This window comes from Stenella coeruleoalba (assembly GCF_951394435.1).
Source record: "Stenella coeruleoalba genome assembly, chromosome: 16".
NCBI lineage: Eukaryota > Metazoa > Chordata > Mammalia > Artiodactyla > Delphinidae > Stenella > Stenella coeruleoalba.
Window position 1 is genome coordinate 1,473,999 of NC_137162.1, and position 18,881 is coordinate 1,492,879.

At 51.8% G+C, this 18,881-nt stretch overlaps 1 protein-coding gene across 4 annotated transcripts in view; it reads right to left on the bottom strand.

The window, feature by feature from the left end:
• Positions 1-1,726: 1,726 nt before the first annotated feature.
• PPP2R2D (protein phosphatase 2 regulatory subunit Bdelta) overlaps positions 1,727-18,881 on the bottom strand; it is a 46,807-nt gene continuing 29,652 nt past the window's right edge. Inside the window, exons 4-11 of one of the 4 annotated variants that reach the window (XR_013824344.1) lie at positions 17,927-18,092; positions 17,418-17,530; positions 14,364-14,541; positions 12,583-12,747; positions 9,884-10,053; positions 9,719-9,810; positions 4,206-4,645; positions 1,727-3,730 (exon numbers count right to left, since the gene is read on the bottom strand). Coding sequence is in view for 3 of the 4 variants with exons in the window: in XM_079900614.1 (XP_079756740.1) it covers positions 4,366-4,645; positions 9,719-9,810; positions 9,884-10,053; positions 12,583-12,747; positions 14,364-14,541; positions 17,418-17,530; positions 17,927-18,092 (1,164 nt within the window). In the remaining variant the exon portion in view is untranslated. Of the gene's footprint in view, positions 3,731-3,808; positions 4,646-9,718; positions 9,811-9,883; positions 10,054-12,582; positions 12,748-14,363; positions 14,542-17,417; positions 17,531-17,926; positions 18,093-18,881 lie in introns of those variants that run through there. The other 3 variants (XM_079900615.1, XM_079900616.1, XM_079900614.1) reach the window with 3 other exon arrangements.

Consider the following 18,881-nt stretch of genomic DNA (forward strand, 5'->3'; position numbering starts at 1 on the left):
GAAGTCAGTCCTGGAGACGCACAGCACGGTGACTAGGGTTAGTAACTGTCACATGTTGGAAAGTTGCTAGGAGAGACCTTGAACGTTCTCATCACAAGAAAAAGACGTCCTGTGTGGTGACAGAAGTTACCTAGACTCACGGTGGTGGTCACTTCACAACATATACAAATACTGAATCATTATGTTGTACACCTTAAACTCATATAGTTGTGTCAGTTACACCTCAAAACAGAAAACCAGAAACAACCCAACGACATTTCTCATAAGAACTGCAGATTTACACTGCATTCAGATAATTAGATTTTAGAAAACAAATTTTCCCTGAAAGTTAGTTCTTGGAATAACAAATTAGCTTCCCATCCTTACGGAACACACATCTTTTTTTTTTTTAAATTATTTTATTTTTGGCTGTGTTGGGTCCTTGTTGCTGCGCATGGGCTTTCTCTAGTTGCGGCGAGCAGGGGCTCCTCTTCGTTGCAGTGCGCGGGCTTCTCATTGCGGTGGCTTCTTGTTGCAGAGCATGGGCTCTAGGTGCGCGGGCTTCAGTAGTTGTGGCGCGCGGGCTCAGTAGCTGTGCTCACGGGCTCTAGCAGGCTCAGCAGTTGTGGTACACGGACTCAGTAGTTGTGGCTCGTGGGCTCTAGAGCGCAGGCTCAGTAGCTGTGGTGCACGGACTTAGTTGCTCCGCGGCATGCGGGATCTTCCCGGACCAGGGCTCGAACCCATGACCCCTGCATTGGCAGGTGGATTCTTAACCACTGTGCCACCAGGGAAGTCCCTGGAACACACAGCTTTTAAAGATGTCCCAAGATGTACAAAGATAATTTACTACTAATAAACTCTGGGGCAAACAAGTGAATCACCTCAGGACACACAGTAAACCCCACAGAGCAGCCTGGTGAGGATGGGCCTCCACAACCAGCACCACAGGAGCCGGGGGCCCGCCTGGAGCCCTGGCTTCGGCCAAGGTCCCGTGTCCTGCCTGGGGGGCCAGGGACCCTGTAGATGTGCTCAGGATGCAGACTCACCCAAGGTTCCGGTTGCTGGCATCACCGTCCGGAGGGTGAGCAGGGAAATGGGACCAGCAAGTCCTCTCAGTCACTCACCGGGCACTGACAGGGTCGCAGGAGATTGTGGGCCCCAGCCCCAGGCCTCACTCTTCAGATGTGGGGCAGCTGAGGGAAGCCTTCCCGGGACGGGCTCTGCGGGTCCTGGGGGGGCGCAGAGGCGGGGGTCAGGCTGGGCTGCGGCTGTCACCTTGGATGCTTCAGGACCCCCCAACCCCCCAGCCGGGACTCCTGTGATCTCAGCTGCCCGTTCCCCATCCCCCGTCCCGCCGCCGTGACTCTGCCCCTCGCGGGACTCAGCTGGTGGCGTGAAGGGAGGGGCTGCCGGTCGAGAGGGGCGACAGCTGAGCAGAGCGCCTGAGGTCTCCAATTCCCCCTTCCGCGTGATGTCAGGGCCGCCACGGTTCCTAAGAGATCACGGTGGCGCTCCAACCCCTGGCTCACCAGCTCTCCACCAAGGGCTCGGGTGGGACACGGACCCCGGTGACGCCACGCTGTGGCGTGTCCGTCCGGCGAGCACCGCTGGGTTGGTTCTGGGGAGCCCGGTACAGGAGGGCTGTCACCAGCCCCGTGGGACGCACCGGTCAGGCCCCACCCGACCCCCCGCTGTCCCCGCCCTAACCACACCCCCGTGGAGAAGCCCTGGCGGGGTGGGCCCCGTGTGGCATCCCCTCCCTCCCTCTCTGGTCCCCCCCAGCACCTGTGGAAGCTTCTCCCGGCACAGCACCCAGGGGGCAGTTCCTGATGGGAGGACTGTCCCCCGCCGCCCCATCATGACCCCGGGGCAGCACCGGGTCTCAGACCGGGACTTGGCGCGCGGAGCGCCGTCCTCCCCATGAGGGGCGCGGCCCTGCCCGCCCCGGCTCGGTCTGCGCACCCGCCTCTGCCCGCGGGCAACGGACACGCTCAGAAGAAAAAGCCTCAGCGCCAATCCTGGACCCCCTTCGACAAAAGCGTGCAGACAGTTCCTCCTCAGACGGCCACGCAGCACCAGAGCCCTGGGCTCGGCCCGCGGGGCCTGGACCCCACCGCGCTGACCAGGGGACAGTCTGGGCCGGCTCCCAGCTGTGAGGCCACGGCTACTCAGCTCCACGGGGGAGGGAGTTGGCTGCTCGTCCTGCGAACACCCACGACTGGGGGACGGTTTAAAATCAGACTCTGAGTCCTGTCCTGTACTGGCTTCTAGAACCGCCACTGTTCTTTAAAAAGTGCACGTCTAAATGCACACACGAGTAAAGCGTCCAACCCAGGCCATCAACCAAGACAGCGTTAAAGCTTCAGGACAAGCAGGAGCACAGAATTCTAAGGAACGATGAAAACTCACAGGATTACCTTTCAGGAACAGACAGAATTTCTCTAGCTTTCTCTAGCTTTCAACGGGAGAAAAGGCGTAAGCTTTGTAAGAACAAGAAAAACAACAGATATTTTTTAAACAAGGAATATAAAAGAAATAAACGTCAAGTCTGAAACCCACAGGATTTTCACCTCATCAGGAGGGGAAAAAGGCTTAAATGGAATCAGAAGTGTCTAACGGAAAAGAACACGGAAGAAATTGCTAGACACCTCTTAAATTACACGTTGCTCAAGAGCATCTCTGAGAAGCGTGTGCCTGACTCGGGGGAGAAGAACCCACAGACACAGGGACCCCCGCCCGGCCGGTGGCAGCCACCACGCATGCGCCTTCTGCCCGGGGCCGTCTGAGAGGCAGAAGGCTGGTTTCCTGTTTGGTAGGAAATACGTCTCAAAGATGGAAAAACGTCGTAAAAAAATCTGGTAAAACATCTGAAATTTATTAAACTTTTTGGTCAAAATAGTTGAACAAGTAAATACAACCCCATCTTACTAGAACTGCTTTACCTTAAGGGCCAGGGTTGACTGACACTTAGACAACTCTGTTCCACATCTCAGGTTTGTGAACTGCGTCAACCAATACGCAGTAATAGAATTACCTTTAAATTAAAATAAATGGACTTGTTGATTCTCTATTTCCGACGTAATGTGAGCTAACGTGGCATCCTGTTAACATTAATTCAGGGGAATGAGTTGACAAGACATTTGTTCTTGCATCTCCATATCACCAGTAACCAAAATACACCTTAATTTCAAGAGCAGCACGTGAGCCCCAGCTGTCCCGTCCCCTGGAGGACTGGGTCTCGGGCTCCTGTGTGAAATTTCACGGCAGCAAGCGCAAATCACTTAGTGTTGTTACCTCTGTATTTTTTTGTCTTGGGAAATCTTGATTTCCGATATCAACCTACTTTTAAAGTAAACCACCAAGGTACTGGTGGCATTACATAATAATTAAAATTGTTTAATTTTTGCTGGCTTGAAATGCAGTGAAATTCGTCATGCATATAATTCCAGCAGTTTTTAGAAGCCTGTTACCCTCTTCCCACGAAGTACTGTTACAAAGGTTTAAAAAGCACCTAAGTGTTCAACTGCAGTGAATCTGAGGCATACTTTAAACCACGTGTTACTTTTTCAGCAGCGATTCTGTTACTACTCCTTGGGATTTTCTTTCTCAGCGGCAGCTGCGGTTAAGGCTCTTTCCAGACCTTACCTGGTGTGTCAGATGTGTCACCATTTCTACAGAAACAAAAAAGTTATGGAAGTTTGTGGATACATACGTTCAGAGTTTGAAGTACTGCACACGTTCCACCATTCTGTTAACGAAGGACAAAAGATTTTTAAAGTTGAATTCTGCATAATTTCATTATATGCAATTAAATCAAATAAAAAGACGATACTGATTTTGGACTTAAAAACACTTTTTAGAGTGTGTTGCTTTTATTAGGCGGTTACACCAGAGGCGCGATGGGAGTAAAGCGGCCTGAGCCCGCTCGGCCGAATCTCCGCGCCGGCCGAGGCCCCGCCTGGGCTGAGAGAGGCCGAGGGAAGGCGGGCAGCAGCCACGCACGTGGAGGCCCCAGGATGACAGCAGAGGAGGAGGAGAGCTCGACAGGAGCAGACACTGAATCTGACAGCTTTCCTCTTGGATGTTAACTTTTGGTCTATAAATTGGAAGGAAGGCTCAGACTTCAATAAATATGTTTATTTTAGCAATGGCCTCTTCTGAGTCCTGTCCATCACTCTGCTTCGAGCGGGCTTCTCACCTGGGCAGCGACACCCAGGGCTCACCTTGCTGAAGCAGAAGCCCGCGGGCACCCGCGCGGCCAGCCCGTGCAGTCTGGGCGGAGGCAGGAGGGCGTCCCTGCTCTTCACAGAGAGGATGTCGCCTGTCCTCTGGCACCAAACGAGCAGGCGCGATTCTGCACGAGACGCAGGTCCCGCTGCCTCCTTAGTTGGCCTTGTCCTGGAATATGTACAGGTTATTGGTGGCAGCCACGGCAATGATGTTCTCCACTGGGTGCCAGGCTGTGTGCAGAATCTTCTTGCTGAAGTCCAGGCTGTCCACGCTCACCTCGTCCTTCTTTCTCTTCCCACCTGCACACACTCTGCGAGGCTTCAAGCTGGCGCGAGGCTTGCTGTTCTCCCTGGAAGCTTCCAGCGTAACATCCCTCCATGTAGTCCTATCGAACATTCTGAAGAAGTTGTTGTAGGACCCAGTCATGATTGCACTGCTCAAAACAAGGACAGGAAGACTTCTAAGTGACCACCTCCAACCCCCAGCCCGGCCCGGCCCTGGACGCATGGATAGAGCTGCTTACCTCTCCTACCCCCAATTCTACACAGCAGGGTCATTTTTACAAATAAAAAATGAAAAATCATAATGGTCAGGAGAGAGATGCAGTGAGAATTTCTTCCTAAACTTCGTATACGTAATCCTATCAGTAAAAATAAATACAACGGAAAAAAGTAATGGATTTACACTTTTAATTACATTAACGTGTTTTCAAACAAGGTAAAAACCCCAACACAGTCACTGCCCCAGGCTCGGGTAACGGTCTGACCTCCTGCACTTTGCCCCGATTCGGCAGGGCTCCACACGTGCTCGAGAGACATTCGTGAGATCTGTTACCATCTTTGCTCACGACTGACCAGACAAGGTTTTAAAGTTCATTTTAATCTTAAAAGCGTTTTTCTCGTGAAGGAACAGGTATATAAATAGTTAGGAGGGGCCTCAGACACGGGGTCAGCGTGCAAGACAGCCGGGGCCTTCTTTCCCGACGCTCCAGATGCTGCAGCAGCGCCCGTGGTCTTTTCCCTTCCGGGCTGGTTCTGACGCCTTTCCGCGTCTCCACTGAAGCACACAGCACCGTGACGCGCTTCTGTCACACTGGTGAAAACTTCGGGTCTCTCTACACAGCTAAGAGGAGAGTGGCTCGTTGCCGGCAAATGCTTCCACGTGCGTCCAGCCCCTGCCTCAGCGGGCCCGTCGGGCGCGGTAAGACCAGACTGCCCTGCGGCCTCCTCCTGGGCACCCTGGGCTCCCGGGCCATCCCCGCATCATCAGGGGCGGATCCTGAGGCCCCGTGAGGCGCATGCTGCCTCATTCACACAGCGCAGGGCTGACCCCGACTGTGCAAATCCTCATCTAAATCCTCGCACCACAAAAAAAGATAAGCTCTCCTGGCTTATCTCACCTGTACTGTTGAAGCCTGGAGTGCACACACCTCAGGGACGGAGGGGCCCGTGTGGCGGTGGACGCAGCAGGGCCGTGCAGTGGGGCCCAGGAGGGCTGCCAGCAACTGGCACCTGCCCACATTAATTTCCACACAGAACACGATGTTCACAAAAGGATAAGCAACAAATGTGCTGATCTGAAGCTTACATTTGTGTTATTAAACTTAACCGCAGGGACTTCCCTGGTGGCGCAGTGGTTGGGAGTCCACCTGCCAAGGCAGGGGACACGGGTTCGAGCCCTGGTCCAGGAAGATCCCACATGCCGTGGAGCAACTAAGCCCGTGCACCGCTCTAGAGCCCGCAAGCCTGCACCTCAGAGCCCGTGCGCCACAACTACTGAAGCCCGCGTGCCTAGAGCCCGTGCTCTGCAACAACAGAAGCCACCGCAACGAGAAGCCCGTGCACCGCAAGGAAGAGTAGCCCCTGCTCGCTGCAACTAGAAAGCCTGCGCACAGCAACAAAGACCCAACACAGCCAAAAAAAAAAAAAAAAAAAAAAAAATATATATATATATATATATATATATATATAAAAACTTAACTGCAGTGATTATTCCGAACAGAGACCAATGAAAGAATTTTTTCGGGAAGGAGTATTTTATCATCAATGTTGATTAGAGGTGCTGGTGCGCGACAGAAATGAAAGCGGACCAACCTTCACGCCGTCCATTACGATTATTACTGTTATTCAGCAGTCCTGACGGCACCTGCATGGGCGTGGATGTCCCCCCGGCCCGCTGCTCCACACGGCGGGAATGAGAGCCTTCCCCAGCACCTGGCCAGGTGCTGCCTAGGCGGGAACACCGCCAAACACAGGAGTAAGTGGACTTGCAACTTAATGGTGATGTCTGTGTTTGCTACAAACCTGGAGCACGATGAAGTGGGGCAAAACTTAACTTCTGGGCAGCGCCGTCCCAGGCGGAGTGACTGGGATGGTGGCAAAAACCTGGCTCTGCCCCCGCCCCCAACTCCACACAAGCTTCCAGGCAGGAAGGCAGGGCATGTTGGCAGGAGTGAGGGAACAGGCAGGCGCCACCAGAAAGCTTCAGGATGTGCCGGGGATGGTAATTTAAACGTATTTTGCAATATCTCAGATCTACCACAAAGCATAAAGAACCGTGCAGGGAACATTCCTATACATGGTTATCCTTTGAACAGTTACACGGTCTTAAAAACAAAACCGTCTTGCATGCTCTAGACATCAGATGAGTCACTTGTGTGATCGTGTACAGGTCTGCGCAGCTGTAACCCTGGCTTTCACTGTGTCTGGTCCACACCATGAACAGAGGATGATTCCTCGTCCGTCCGCCCGCCCAGGGAGGAACCCCGACATGGCTCAGCTGCCTCCAGGGCACGTCTTGGAACGTGTTTTCTTGTCTGTATATTCGAGAGGTTCCCAGCCCACCCGGCCACTGCCAGGGAGCCTCAGAAGAAGGGCAGTGGCAGTGGTCATGCCCCCTGGCCTCCACCTCCACCCCAACATTTCCGTCACTTTGATGGATGTGAAGGGACGTCCCTGTTGCTTTGATCTGCTGATTACTAATGAGGATGTGTTGTTATTCATTCCCCCCGTTTCTGTTAATTCCCATTCATGAGCAGTTAGGACTTTCTCACTGACTTACGATTCTTCACGTATTCTGGATATTCATCTCTTTGTTAATTTTACGTGCTTTTGTGGGTTTTATTTCCATTGTTTTATTATGATATAAAGAAGCTTAAAGTCAATGTAGTTGGATCTCTTTGTCTGGGTTTGGGGCCTTGTTTAAGGCACATTCCTGCATGATCATTTATCTCTGGACACAATTTCAGGAAGCGAGTCAGAAGGGATCACGACACACCGCATCAGAGCGCCTTCCGGCTTCCACTGCCGGGCCGAGAGGTCTGCTCGCGGTCTGAACACCCTTTCTCCGAAGGCAATGGGTCTTTTCTCCCCTGGCTGCTTTTAAGATCTTTTCTTTGTTTTTGGTGCCCTGTAACTTCATTATGATCTGGATGTGGATTTCTGTGCTTCTTGAATCTGTGTATTCATTCAGTCTTGCATCAGTTATAGAAAATTCCTGGCCATTAACACTTTAACTGCTACTTCTCCACAATCCTCCAATTTGGACACTTCTCTCCACTTAGGCTACGTTGGACCTTATCTGACCCTCCGTGTTTTCCAACCTTCCATGTTTTTTCTGTCTCTTTGGCTCTCTGAGCTGCATCCTGGATAATCTCTCCTGATCTTTCTTCTTAAAATATTTCTCATCTTCAGTTCACTAATTCAAGATCTTTTCAGCTTCACGGGGTCTGCTAAATTCACACAGTGATTTTTCAACGACTACAGTTTTCATTTCTAGAAGTCCTGCATGATGCTTTTCCAGATGTCCTGGGTGGTTTTCAATGGCCTTGTGGTTCCATGTTCAGGTTCCGGTTCCGTCCTTTCACCTGTGAGTATTTCCACATTCTCATCTTATATTCTGTGGCATATGATCTCAGTACCTGATTTCTCAGAGGTCACAGTTCTGTGGCTGTTTCTGCTGGCTTGCTCACACTGGCTTTCCTTCATGTGTTCGGTGCTTTTCACCTGTGAGCTCCTGTTTAAGTGATTTTAATCTGGGGAAATCCTGAGCCCTGGAGCACTGGGAAAGACAAATCCGCCACGGGTGCCAGGCACCCCTACGTGTTTTCAGTGCGTTTGCCAAGAATGCGTTTCTTCAGCGCTCTGTACCTGGGCCACATCTCAGGGCTGCAGCCTTGTTTACCACTCTCAGCTTGACCCCCAAGCTGGGTGTGTGCTGGTGTGAGGCCAACCCCGCTCCGTGAGCGGCCTCTGCCCGGGCCCCCTGTGTCACCCCCCCAAGGCACTGTGACCAAGCTCGTGCTGCTCTGCTGTGCTGTGAGGAGTGAGGTCCTCTCCTCTGACCCAGGGGCCCTGTGTCTGCAGCAGGAGACACTAACAGGTGGCACGTCAGCCTGTGAACAGTGCGGATGCCCGGGGCTGCCTGTCTGCTGGGACTTACCCTCAGTGAGCTTCTCCAGGTCAGTACAAATACAAACACACGTCCCTGGCGGGGAGGGAGGCTCATGGTCACAAAGGTCAGGGGACTTCATCCACTCCAATCCAAGGTCTCAGACAGATACATTTCCCTTGGGATGCATCTGAACGTAGATGGATGCCTTTTCCATAACCCCGAGGGTCCCAGTTTCAACTGCCAACCCTGTGTGGGTCCAGGGCCACAGCTCTTGTACCCTCCTGGGCTGCAGGTTCCTGGTTCCAGCTGGTGCCCTGAGGCCAGCGAGGGCTCCCTCCTAGTTCCTGCTTCCTCTTCACTCCTGGCCTTACTGGTTGTGGGCTCAACTATACCCACAAAGAGATTTGTAGTGTGACATCTGATGTTTCTAGGTGTTTGTGCCAAAGGGTTTCTCAGAATGTCCGTCAGTCCGTCTCTGAAAGTGGCGAGGTCCTCTGCTCACTGACACCCTTGACAAGCAGCACACGGCACAGAATCCATCACAGACGATGCAAGCTCATCTCCTTCCATCACGTGAGGTGCGACATTTCGTAGAATATGAAACAGACCTCTCGGCAGCACTAGTACTGCTGTCACCTCTGAGACACGCACAAAAAGGTGGCGGAGGCCTCAAACCGCCTCATCACGAGGTAGACCGCGGAGTCACACCAGCCACCCCCACTCTGTCCAAGCACAGCAGCGACTCTGAGGTCTCGTCCTCCACTTGTCCCCAAAGGCAAACTGGAACGTGGCCATCCCACACACGCTACAGTAACTAACCTCCCCACCGCCTTCCTTTCACTCATCTTGGAAATAACAACAAAAAAAGAAATTATCATCCACTAAGCGTTTTAAAAACAGCCAACATGAACCTTGTACTATGCTTGCTGTTTAAATACAAGGTGGAATCATAAGCAAGGTGAGAAGTGTGTCCAGACATCCCATGTTTCCCACCTTGCTAGGGCCACCTCACAGATGGCCTGGAAAACCAAGCCCATCGGGACTCCTCCTGGCAGCCCGGCCCGCCTCTGAGGACATCAGCGTGCTTCGGGCCTGGTCACGACGCAGGTCTCACCTGTCGGAGCCGTTCCAGCAGCACTCAAACTTGTCAAAGATGCAGTCATTTTCGTACAGGGAACACAGCTTGCTTCGAAGGTACTCGTGGACCTTAATGAAAGTACAGGAAGGTCAGAGGGACGGTTGCGTGCAAGACGTGGCAGGGTCCATGCCGCGGCCTCACCTGGTGGGTCTCGACAGGCCGGCTCTCCATGTTGAGGTCCCACACCTTCACCGACAGGTAGTCTCGGGTCATCATGTACCGACCGCTGTGGCTGAATTTCACGTCGGACACAGAAGAGATTATTTCTGAGAAGAAGGACCTACTGCTGGGGTCTTCCGGCTCTTCAAAAACTGGAAAATACAATGTTTTCAGCTTCTGTTTAAAAACCAGAGAACAAATCATTTTAAAGTCCAAGCGAGACTCGGGCCCTCCCCCGGCACCGCTGCGGCCTCCCATCTTCCTGAAGCGCAGGCCCCAGGCTCACCCAGGCCCGGGCTTGCAACCCAGAACGCTGCTCGGGCCCTCTGAGTGCATCCTGCTGAGGCCTCTGCATCAACCTGACGCTTCCCTGCAGATCCTCGAATGCCAGTCCCCAGCAAACCCCGTCCCATCCTGTCCCTGGCACAGAAAGACACAAAGGGCGCTACCGCAGACGCCGACACGGTGCCCCGAGCGCCCTGGGGCAACGAGCCTGCGAGTGCGCTGCAGGGCCCGGCCCTTAGCCGCGAACGCCTGGGTCAGATTTTAACACCGGAACAGTCCCATCTGCCAAAGCCTGTCAGGAAAGGGGTTTTCCTTCACTATTCAACAGTCAAGACTTCCGCTAACAAAACCGAACTACTAGTTTCACAAAGATTCTACAGGCGTCCATGGCAGACCTTTCTTTCCCTGGCACTTCTGCTTTCTCAGCAGTAACTCGAGTGCCCCCTCACTCGCCCCCTGCCCATGCGCCAGACCCCAGAGTCCCCAGTGCACTGTCGAGCCTGTGGCTTGGTGAACTTTGGGTGAGGATTTCTGTACTTCCTTTCATTTGCAGTGGCTTGTGATTTTCTTTTTTTGTTTTTGTTTTTTTCTCTTTTATTGCGGTACGCGGGCCTCTCACTGTTGTGGCCTCTCCCGTTGCGGAGCACAGGCTCTGGACGCGCAGGCTCAGCGGCCATGGCTCACGGGCCCAGCCGCTCCGCGGCACGTGGGATCTTCCCGGACCGGGGCACGAACCCGCGTCCCCTGCATCGGCAGGCGGACTCTCAACCACTGCGCCACCAGGGAAGCCCTGATTTTCTTTTTTTAATGTAGGAACCTATGTTTGTTGAGTCTGCATCTGAAGTTGATTATAAGCAAGCTGGTGGCAATACTCTGAGCATTTACTCAAATAAGTAACTTTGCTGACAAATAAAACTACTCTTGGAATCTAAAATTGTTACTCACGAGTGTTCTCTTGAAAACATAGGCCAGACATTAGAAAAGACTCATTTTTCATTGCAGCAATTCTACTGAAGTACAAAGTTCTTTTAAAACACACTATAGGGGCTTCCCTGGTGGTGCAGTGGTTGAGAATCCGCCTGCCAATGCAGGGGACATGGGTTTGAGCCCTGGTCCAGGAAGATCCCACATGCCGCAGAGCAACTAGGCCTGTGCGCCACAACTGCTGAGCCTGTGCTCTAGAGCCCACGTGCTGCAACGACTGAAGTCCGCGGGCCTAGAGCCCGTGCTCCGCAACAGGAGAAGCCACCGCCGTGAGAGGCCTGCACACACAACGGAGAGTGGCCCCTGCTCGCCGCAACTAAAGAAGGCCTGCAAGCAGCAAAGACGACCCAACACAGCCAAAAATAAATAATTAAAATAAATAAATTTATTTAAAAAACTCCAAAAAACAAAAAAACACACTATAGTGGACTTCCCTGGCAGGCCAGTGGTTAAGACTCTGTGCTTCCACTGCAAGGGGCACGGGTTCGATCCCAGACTGGGGAAGATCCCACATACCACGCAGTGTGGCCAAAAAAAAAAAAAAAAGCACACACACAAAAAGAAAACCACAAACCCCAAAAACCAAAAAAATAAATCTGCAAGAAAACCCCCCTCCCCCCCTCCCCCTATACTTTAGCCTCAAAAAGAGACAGAATGAGGCAAAAAGGCTCCTAAGAGCCAGTCATCAAGGACACTTCCCATCAGGCTCTGTTGGAGCTGCCCCACTTTACGACAGGAGACACTCTGGACAGACTGACCGATACACTGACTTAGCTGCAGGACCAAGTGTCCAGAACACGAAAACCCATGGCGCTCCAGGCTGGGATGGCGTCACTGCTCAGTACTTGGGAACGTGTTGGCAAAGTTCTCAGGACACACTCTGTATGTCTTGTGACACACAGACTTCTGGTTTTCTACAAAGTAGGGCCTGTTGGTTACGGCTAAAAATAAAAACAAAACCAAAGCTCTCCTCACCTAGAAGGACTTCAAGACTCAGTGGATTAAAGACTAGACTTTCACCTCAGGGAACTGCCTTCAAGTTCAGCGAAGCTCTGTGGGAACAGAGCCCATTCCGAGAGCCGAGAAAGGTCACAGGTGGACTGCGTCTCCAGCCTCAGCAGAGGTCCTAGTGCACAGAGGTGGAGGCGACAAGGGGCTCTCACTGGGCCCACCCAGGGAGGCGGACGCTGCATGGAAGTGCTGGCAGGAGTGACCTGCGGGCTCCACCGCGGCGCCACAAAAGCAGGGCCTCGCGCTCCGCTCCCCGCCAGCAGCGCTGCGAGGACCAAGGCCGGCCTATGCTCGCGCAGGCACATGCGTAACAACGAGCGCCTCTAAGTCTTCGGGGGCGGCTCAGCGCCCAGACAACACGGGCTCTAGACGGGACGTTTATGTACACGCCCGGCACTTACACTTGGAGTGGCGGTCGCACAGGGCGGAGGAGCGCATGTCGCACAGTCTGATGGTCCCCTTGCTGCTGCTGTAGACGAGCACGTTACACTGGTGCGGGTGGAACTCGGCCGCTGTGATCACCTCCGTCAGCTCTTCCATGTTGGCAGGCTTGATGTCCACGATGTCTGAAGCGCACAGTTAAGGCAGGGCGCTCGCAGGCATGAGATAACCCACGTGACGAGGTTTAAGAGATTAGGTGTGGAGGAGGCGATTACACGTACTGTATGCCGGACGAGCACACCAGTAAGAGGATCTACGTTAATACCCTAATCAGACTCCAGTAACGTGCCTGACAGGGGCCACGGCCACGCAGATACGAGGGCTGCTTTCATCTCGCTGCTACTGCTAGCATTCTAGGAAGGGACTTTCAGAGCAACATAACACACGTTAAAAGATAAGGAAGCAAGCAAGTGCCCATCTGCACAGAAGTCCCATAGTAGCATCCACAAAATGACACAGACACACGAGCACTGCCAGGTTCCACAAGATTCTGCTTTGCTAAGTATCTGACACCAAGAGCTTGCTCTAAGTAGCCAGAACGACGTCACATGCTAGGTTGCCAGATACAGAACTCACTCAACTGGAGAAACAAGGAAGTGTACAATTTGGCTTTGGGCCAAGATAGGATAGCAGGAACAGATGACAACTAAGGAAGCTAAAAAACTCGGTGACACTACAGCTCAAGTCTCCAGACACCACACACCGTGGGCAGGGACCCTGGAGGGACTGGAGCCCTGCAGTGCCCAGCACGCCGTCGTGGCTGTCTCCAGGCCACCGTGCAGAGCGGGGACCAGGCTGAGCCCGCTGACCGCCTGGAGTCCGGGGAAGCACACGAGGCACGCAGGGCCGGGTGCCGGAGAAGAGTGGCCAACAGGCTCTGGAGGGCCGGTCAGCAAAGGCCTGTGAGGACACTGGCCAGCTGGGGAAGGAGCCACGCCCAGAGATGGGAGAACGGCACCCCAGCTCATGCGAGAGCTCGCCAAAGAGCAAAGCTGGGCTGAAAGTGAAGTGGGAGGGGAGGAGCCACGAGGGCACCAACTAACTGGCCCCTGTGAGTGGATCCAAGGTGTTTTTAAAGTGCTAACAGATAGGGGCTGCCCTGGTGGCGCAGTGGTTAAGAATCCGCCTGTCAACGCAGGGGACGTCCCACAGGTTTGAGCCCTGGTCCAGGAAGATCCCACACGCCGTGGTGCAACTAAGCCCGTGCGCCATGACTACTGAGTCTGCGCTCCAGAGCCCACGAGGCACAGCTACCGAAGCCCGCGTGCCTTGAGCCCGTGCTCCGCAACGAGAAGGCACCGCACCGCAACGAAGAGTAGCCCCCGCTTGCCCCAACTAGAGAAAGCCCCTGTGCAGCAACGGAGACCCAACGCAGCAAAAAAAAAAAAAAAAAAAAAAAAACCAAAAAAAATTATATATATATGTATATATATAAAAGTGCTAACAGATAGCAGAAAGCACGTGCCTGTTTCTGTGCTGTGTGATCTCAGTTGCAATGAAGGGCATTTGAAGCATGACGGTGGGACAAAATCTTTAAGAAAACCATGAAAGATACAACTGCATAAATGAACCCTTCATGAATTAGAGTCCTCACAAATCACTGAGAGAAAATGTGAGCTTCTGACAGGAGAAAAAAATGACAAAGGACAGACTCTGAGACAAAGGGGTGTAATGAAGATGAGAGGACCTATCCAAGAACGATCCTATAAAAATGCTGCGATATCCACCTGACGAAGGATACTAAAACTTCTGTCTGTGATTTCTAAATGCCATAGATTAATTCTCAGGTCATCTGCAGAAAGATACGTTTCATGATCACTATTTACTGAAATGGAATTTATATGATATGTGTGAGCATTTGCAAAAACTCGTCGTGGACTTGCTTCTACCATGAGGTCCATGGGCTTCAATATTGGGACCTAAAAATGGAAGGAAATAGGAATTCAAAACAAAGATCCCAGCAGCAGAAAATCAGAACACTTACAGTAGGTAACAAAAAGGAACAAATGTGTGCGCACAGTTAAGTAACAGCAGGTACAGACAATACCCCCAATAAGCAATAGCTTCTGGCTGCTCGGTAAGCAGATGGCCCCTGACACTGATGCCTGATGTGGGGCCTGAGTTGAGCCCCCCTTCCTCCTCTGGCCTCGCAGCCGCGGCCTCCAGAGTGAGAGCAGGCGCATCTCCTCGTCCCCCCACGCCCCCCGCGCCCTCAACAGGGCTGGGCGGGTGGGGTGCAGGGACTGGGCGGGGGGAGCATGCCTCTCCTGACCTGGTGCCCGCGACGCGGTACATCCAGCCCGCAGACGGCAGCGGAGCTGCTCACTTAGATGGCAGAGGCATGCTGGGTACGTACGTTATACTTCAATAACACGTTTCTTAAAAAAGGCACAGAAACCCCGACTGTGATGAGTGCTGTGGCCAGGAAGGCTCCCAGGGAAGGGGACGTCCACACAGAAAGGGAAAGGGAGGAGAGGTCAGCCGGGCCAAGGACGAGAGAGGAGCCGGCACAAGAGTGGCCAAAGCCAAAGGCACAGTCGTGGGTGGCGGTGTCACACGTGCGAAAAAAAGGAAAAAGGCCCAGCATCACTGACATCTAGTGGGGAGGAAAACGGAAGCTTTAAAATCAAAATAGAAAACTAAAGTGTGCTATTTTTTAAATTAAAAACCCAAGGAGTGTACGTAGAAAGGGTAGGAGAGAATCTCTTAATTGAATTTTCTCCAGCCAAAATGCTGTAAAAATGAACTTGGGGAAACATGTATAAAAATACTCCCCTCATTTTAAACCAGCCAAGTGCTGAGCACACGCTTCCCTCCTCTTGTGCAGGAGCTGTTGGTTCCACAAGGGACAGGACAGACCTGTCATGCCCTCTAACAAGTCTCTAATTAATCAAAACGCGAAACAACTGTAATATGGGTAACAGAAGGAGCCCCTTTCTGGCACCCAAATAATTTAAGAGGAGAACAAAATTTCTGTTCCCCTTTCAAAATTTTGTTTTCCTCTTAAAGTTCAAAGGAGTCCATGAACTCACAAAGGTAAATCCACATACAGAGTGGCCTGGCCTGCGATCCCTCCCCCGCCGCAGCCCACCCTGCAACTGTGACGACCTCACACCTGTCGCATGCTTCGCCATGGCCACGGACGAGACCAGCTTGGTTAGGCTAATTGCAGAACAGCAGCCTTGACCAGAGTGAAGACTGGGCCTCAGAAGCCCTTACAGACTTCCCACAGCTGGGACGGATGTGAGCATCACGGTGGAGAAGCAGGCCTGGCTGGGAGGCAGGGGGCTCCCTGGAGAGGGGGAGCGTGCCGGGCCGGGTGCAGGGGAGAGGCGGCCGAGACAGGGGATTCAGGTGCACCCACAGGGCACCCCAGGCCTCATCCTTCCAGCGCACTTAGTTTCCAAGGAGCAGTTTACATGGTGGTAACTGTAAAACTAGTGTTACTGTCACCAACAGTGATTTGCCTACAAACTGTCACTAATTCACGGTGGGAAAGCAGCAGCATGGCACAGAGAAACCACCATTTGGATCAGAACATCTTGGTTCAAAGTAGGGTTTAGATTTGAGCAAATTACACAGCTTTCTTGGCCTCAACTCCCTGGAAACAGGGCAATACCGCTGACCTACAAGTTCCCACCCCGCCCTTCTCCTTGGCAGTGCTTACCTGTTACACCCACTGTGCTCCTGTCGGGAGCACCCCTGCACGCTGGGCTGCGACTCCGTGCTGCACGCCTGCTGCCCCAGCACCTGCGTGCGCGCGGCCAGCAGAGCACGGGGAAAGAGACCGAAACCCACCACACGCACCCTGGCCGGGGCCCTGTGGGGCGTGGGATGGGGAGCTTCCTGCAATTCCGTGCCCTCCTCTGTAGCTCCTCAGCTACCAATACAATGTGTCCACCCACTAGGTCTTCACCTGATAGATCGCACTTCCACAAAGGTTTTAAACCTCTCTGAAAAACCAACCAACTGGCCAACAGCTTTCTAATGAACCAGGCGGTCGGTTCGGGGAGCGCCTCTAAGTCACCGCTGGTCTCCGCTGTGGCCCGGCCCATCGGCAGCACCCTGGGGTCTTAACCAGGGCGCATCTGGGCAGGATTCAAGCTTGTTTAATCTCCTTCTCATACTCCATTTAATTAAAGGCACCACCCCAGGACACTAGATTTTAAGTTGTACTCAATTTCATAGATGTTAAAATGTGAAAAAAATCGAGGTATTAGAATTGATAAAACACAGTCATTTCATACTGTACCTAGGGGCACCAAAGAGGGAGTGAAGAATTTATTTAAAAAAAAGAAAAAGAAGAAGTAATGCTGCTCATGGATTGATGGGCAAAGAATTCTGGTCAGAATCTGCCTTAGCTAACTCAGAGGAAATCCAGTGAAGGCCATCCTGCTGGTCCACAGGTCATCTCTCAATCTGCAACCCACGCTGCTTCCTCCAGGGAAGTGTGCCGAGTTCCATCTGCTCCAACCCCACCAATGTGCTACTCTGAACCTTCAGAGTGAAAGGCAGTGGATGTATTTAGAAAGATTTGTTATGGAATTAAACCAGAGTCTTTTCTTTAGTAGTAGTATATTTTCTGAAGATGTGTGACTTTTTTGTTTTCGTGAGAATACAAGGACTCCCATTTTAACAAGTATACATAAAAATGATTACAAATAACTTTCAAGATCAAGAAGACAGATCCCACAGTATTTCTATTTAACAGTATTTTCTAAACAGCTGACTTAAGCATCATTACTGATTAATTTATGACAAGTATCGGCTAGTTGAAAGAAAATGTGACGTATACCCGTAGTGCTGTGATTCTAAGTGGATCTCGAAGTCGTCCATCTTCATCTTTTAAGTTATAGCCTTCTGCTCTTTTATCCCGTTCACTTATTTTCCATAATTTAATAGTTTTATCTGAAAATAAAAACCTCATTCTCCATATTAAAAGAAAAACCACATATCATGCACCACTATTAGTTGAGTATCATACAAGAAAAGTCTGTGGTTCTATGCTGGTTTAGAAGCTAGGAGTATTTGAACATTAGTACTTCCAGTTGTATATGAACATTTTGTTTCCTACAATAAGTAAAGATGTAGAAACGTCTGCAGAGTTGAGAAATGTAATACCGCGAGTGTGTGTGTGTTTGCGTACTTTGAGTTTTCAACCTGAGTTTTCTTCCTGCTTTACCCTCCCCCAAAGTTTAAAGCAGAGATAACCTCCAGAAGGGCTAAAATCAAAAAGAATCTACACACAGAAAATTAAAAACCCAGCCTTAACTCAAAGGGCCGCATAAGGAGAAAAGCTCTTACCATTTGTAGAGAGCAGAAAACGAGCAGCGCCCTGTTGTGGTAGCCACCTAATCTTATTAATTTTTTCTTCAATTTCTAGACTCTTCAAATAGTCAAACTCTGGTTCGTGACTTTGAAAGGTACTGTAAACGTTATATTCCCCCCTGGAATGAGGGCGGCTTTTATTCTGCAAGGAAACATGAAGCCATTTTAATGAACAAAGCACAGTGCAGAGAAACTTCAGTTCTCCCAATTTGAATATCAAATGACCACACACATTTTTAAAAGTTAATAAAAATCCTGGGTCAAAAAAATGTCAAACAGATGACGCTCAGAATTACTTTACTTGGAAGAAACAAATAAGAGAGCTGACTCCGCAGCTTCCTCTTGCACTTCCGGGCATCTGCTCTAGGGCAGGGTGTGGAGTCGAGCTTCCCTGCCAGTACACTGGCTCTGGCCGCCTCTGCGCTACCGCTACCGGGGCAGCTCTGAGAGAGGCTGAAGGGCCCACAGAGGCGGCAGCGGTTGCCATCTGGCCCCGTGGAGAGTCAGCTGGGCCGGCCCAAGCCCTCCAGGGCTGAGCCACGGGGACGCACACTTCCCCGTCACCTGGGACAGCCAGCAGCACACAGCTGCGCCGCCAGGGAAGGGGACTGCCAATCGGCAGAGTCACAAACGAGCAGTTACGGCAAAGGAGCCACGGAGGGCAAATCCTGCAGCACGTGTAAGAGAAGCAAGCTGTGCAAACACACCCACAGGAAGATCCTCTTATGAAAAACGTCAACGCACACGACAATTCTACACGTTGCAGTAAAAACAAAAGAACAAGCTACGGCCAACTCGGGGGAGGCAGAGGGATAATAAAATAGGATGTGGAAGTAACATGGAAAGACAGAATGGGGGAGGGGCACAGCGTGTGCTTCACCTACACGCCCAGCGTTTCCTTTTCTAAAGGAATAAAAGCCCGAGTGGTGGG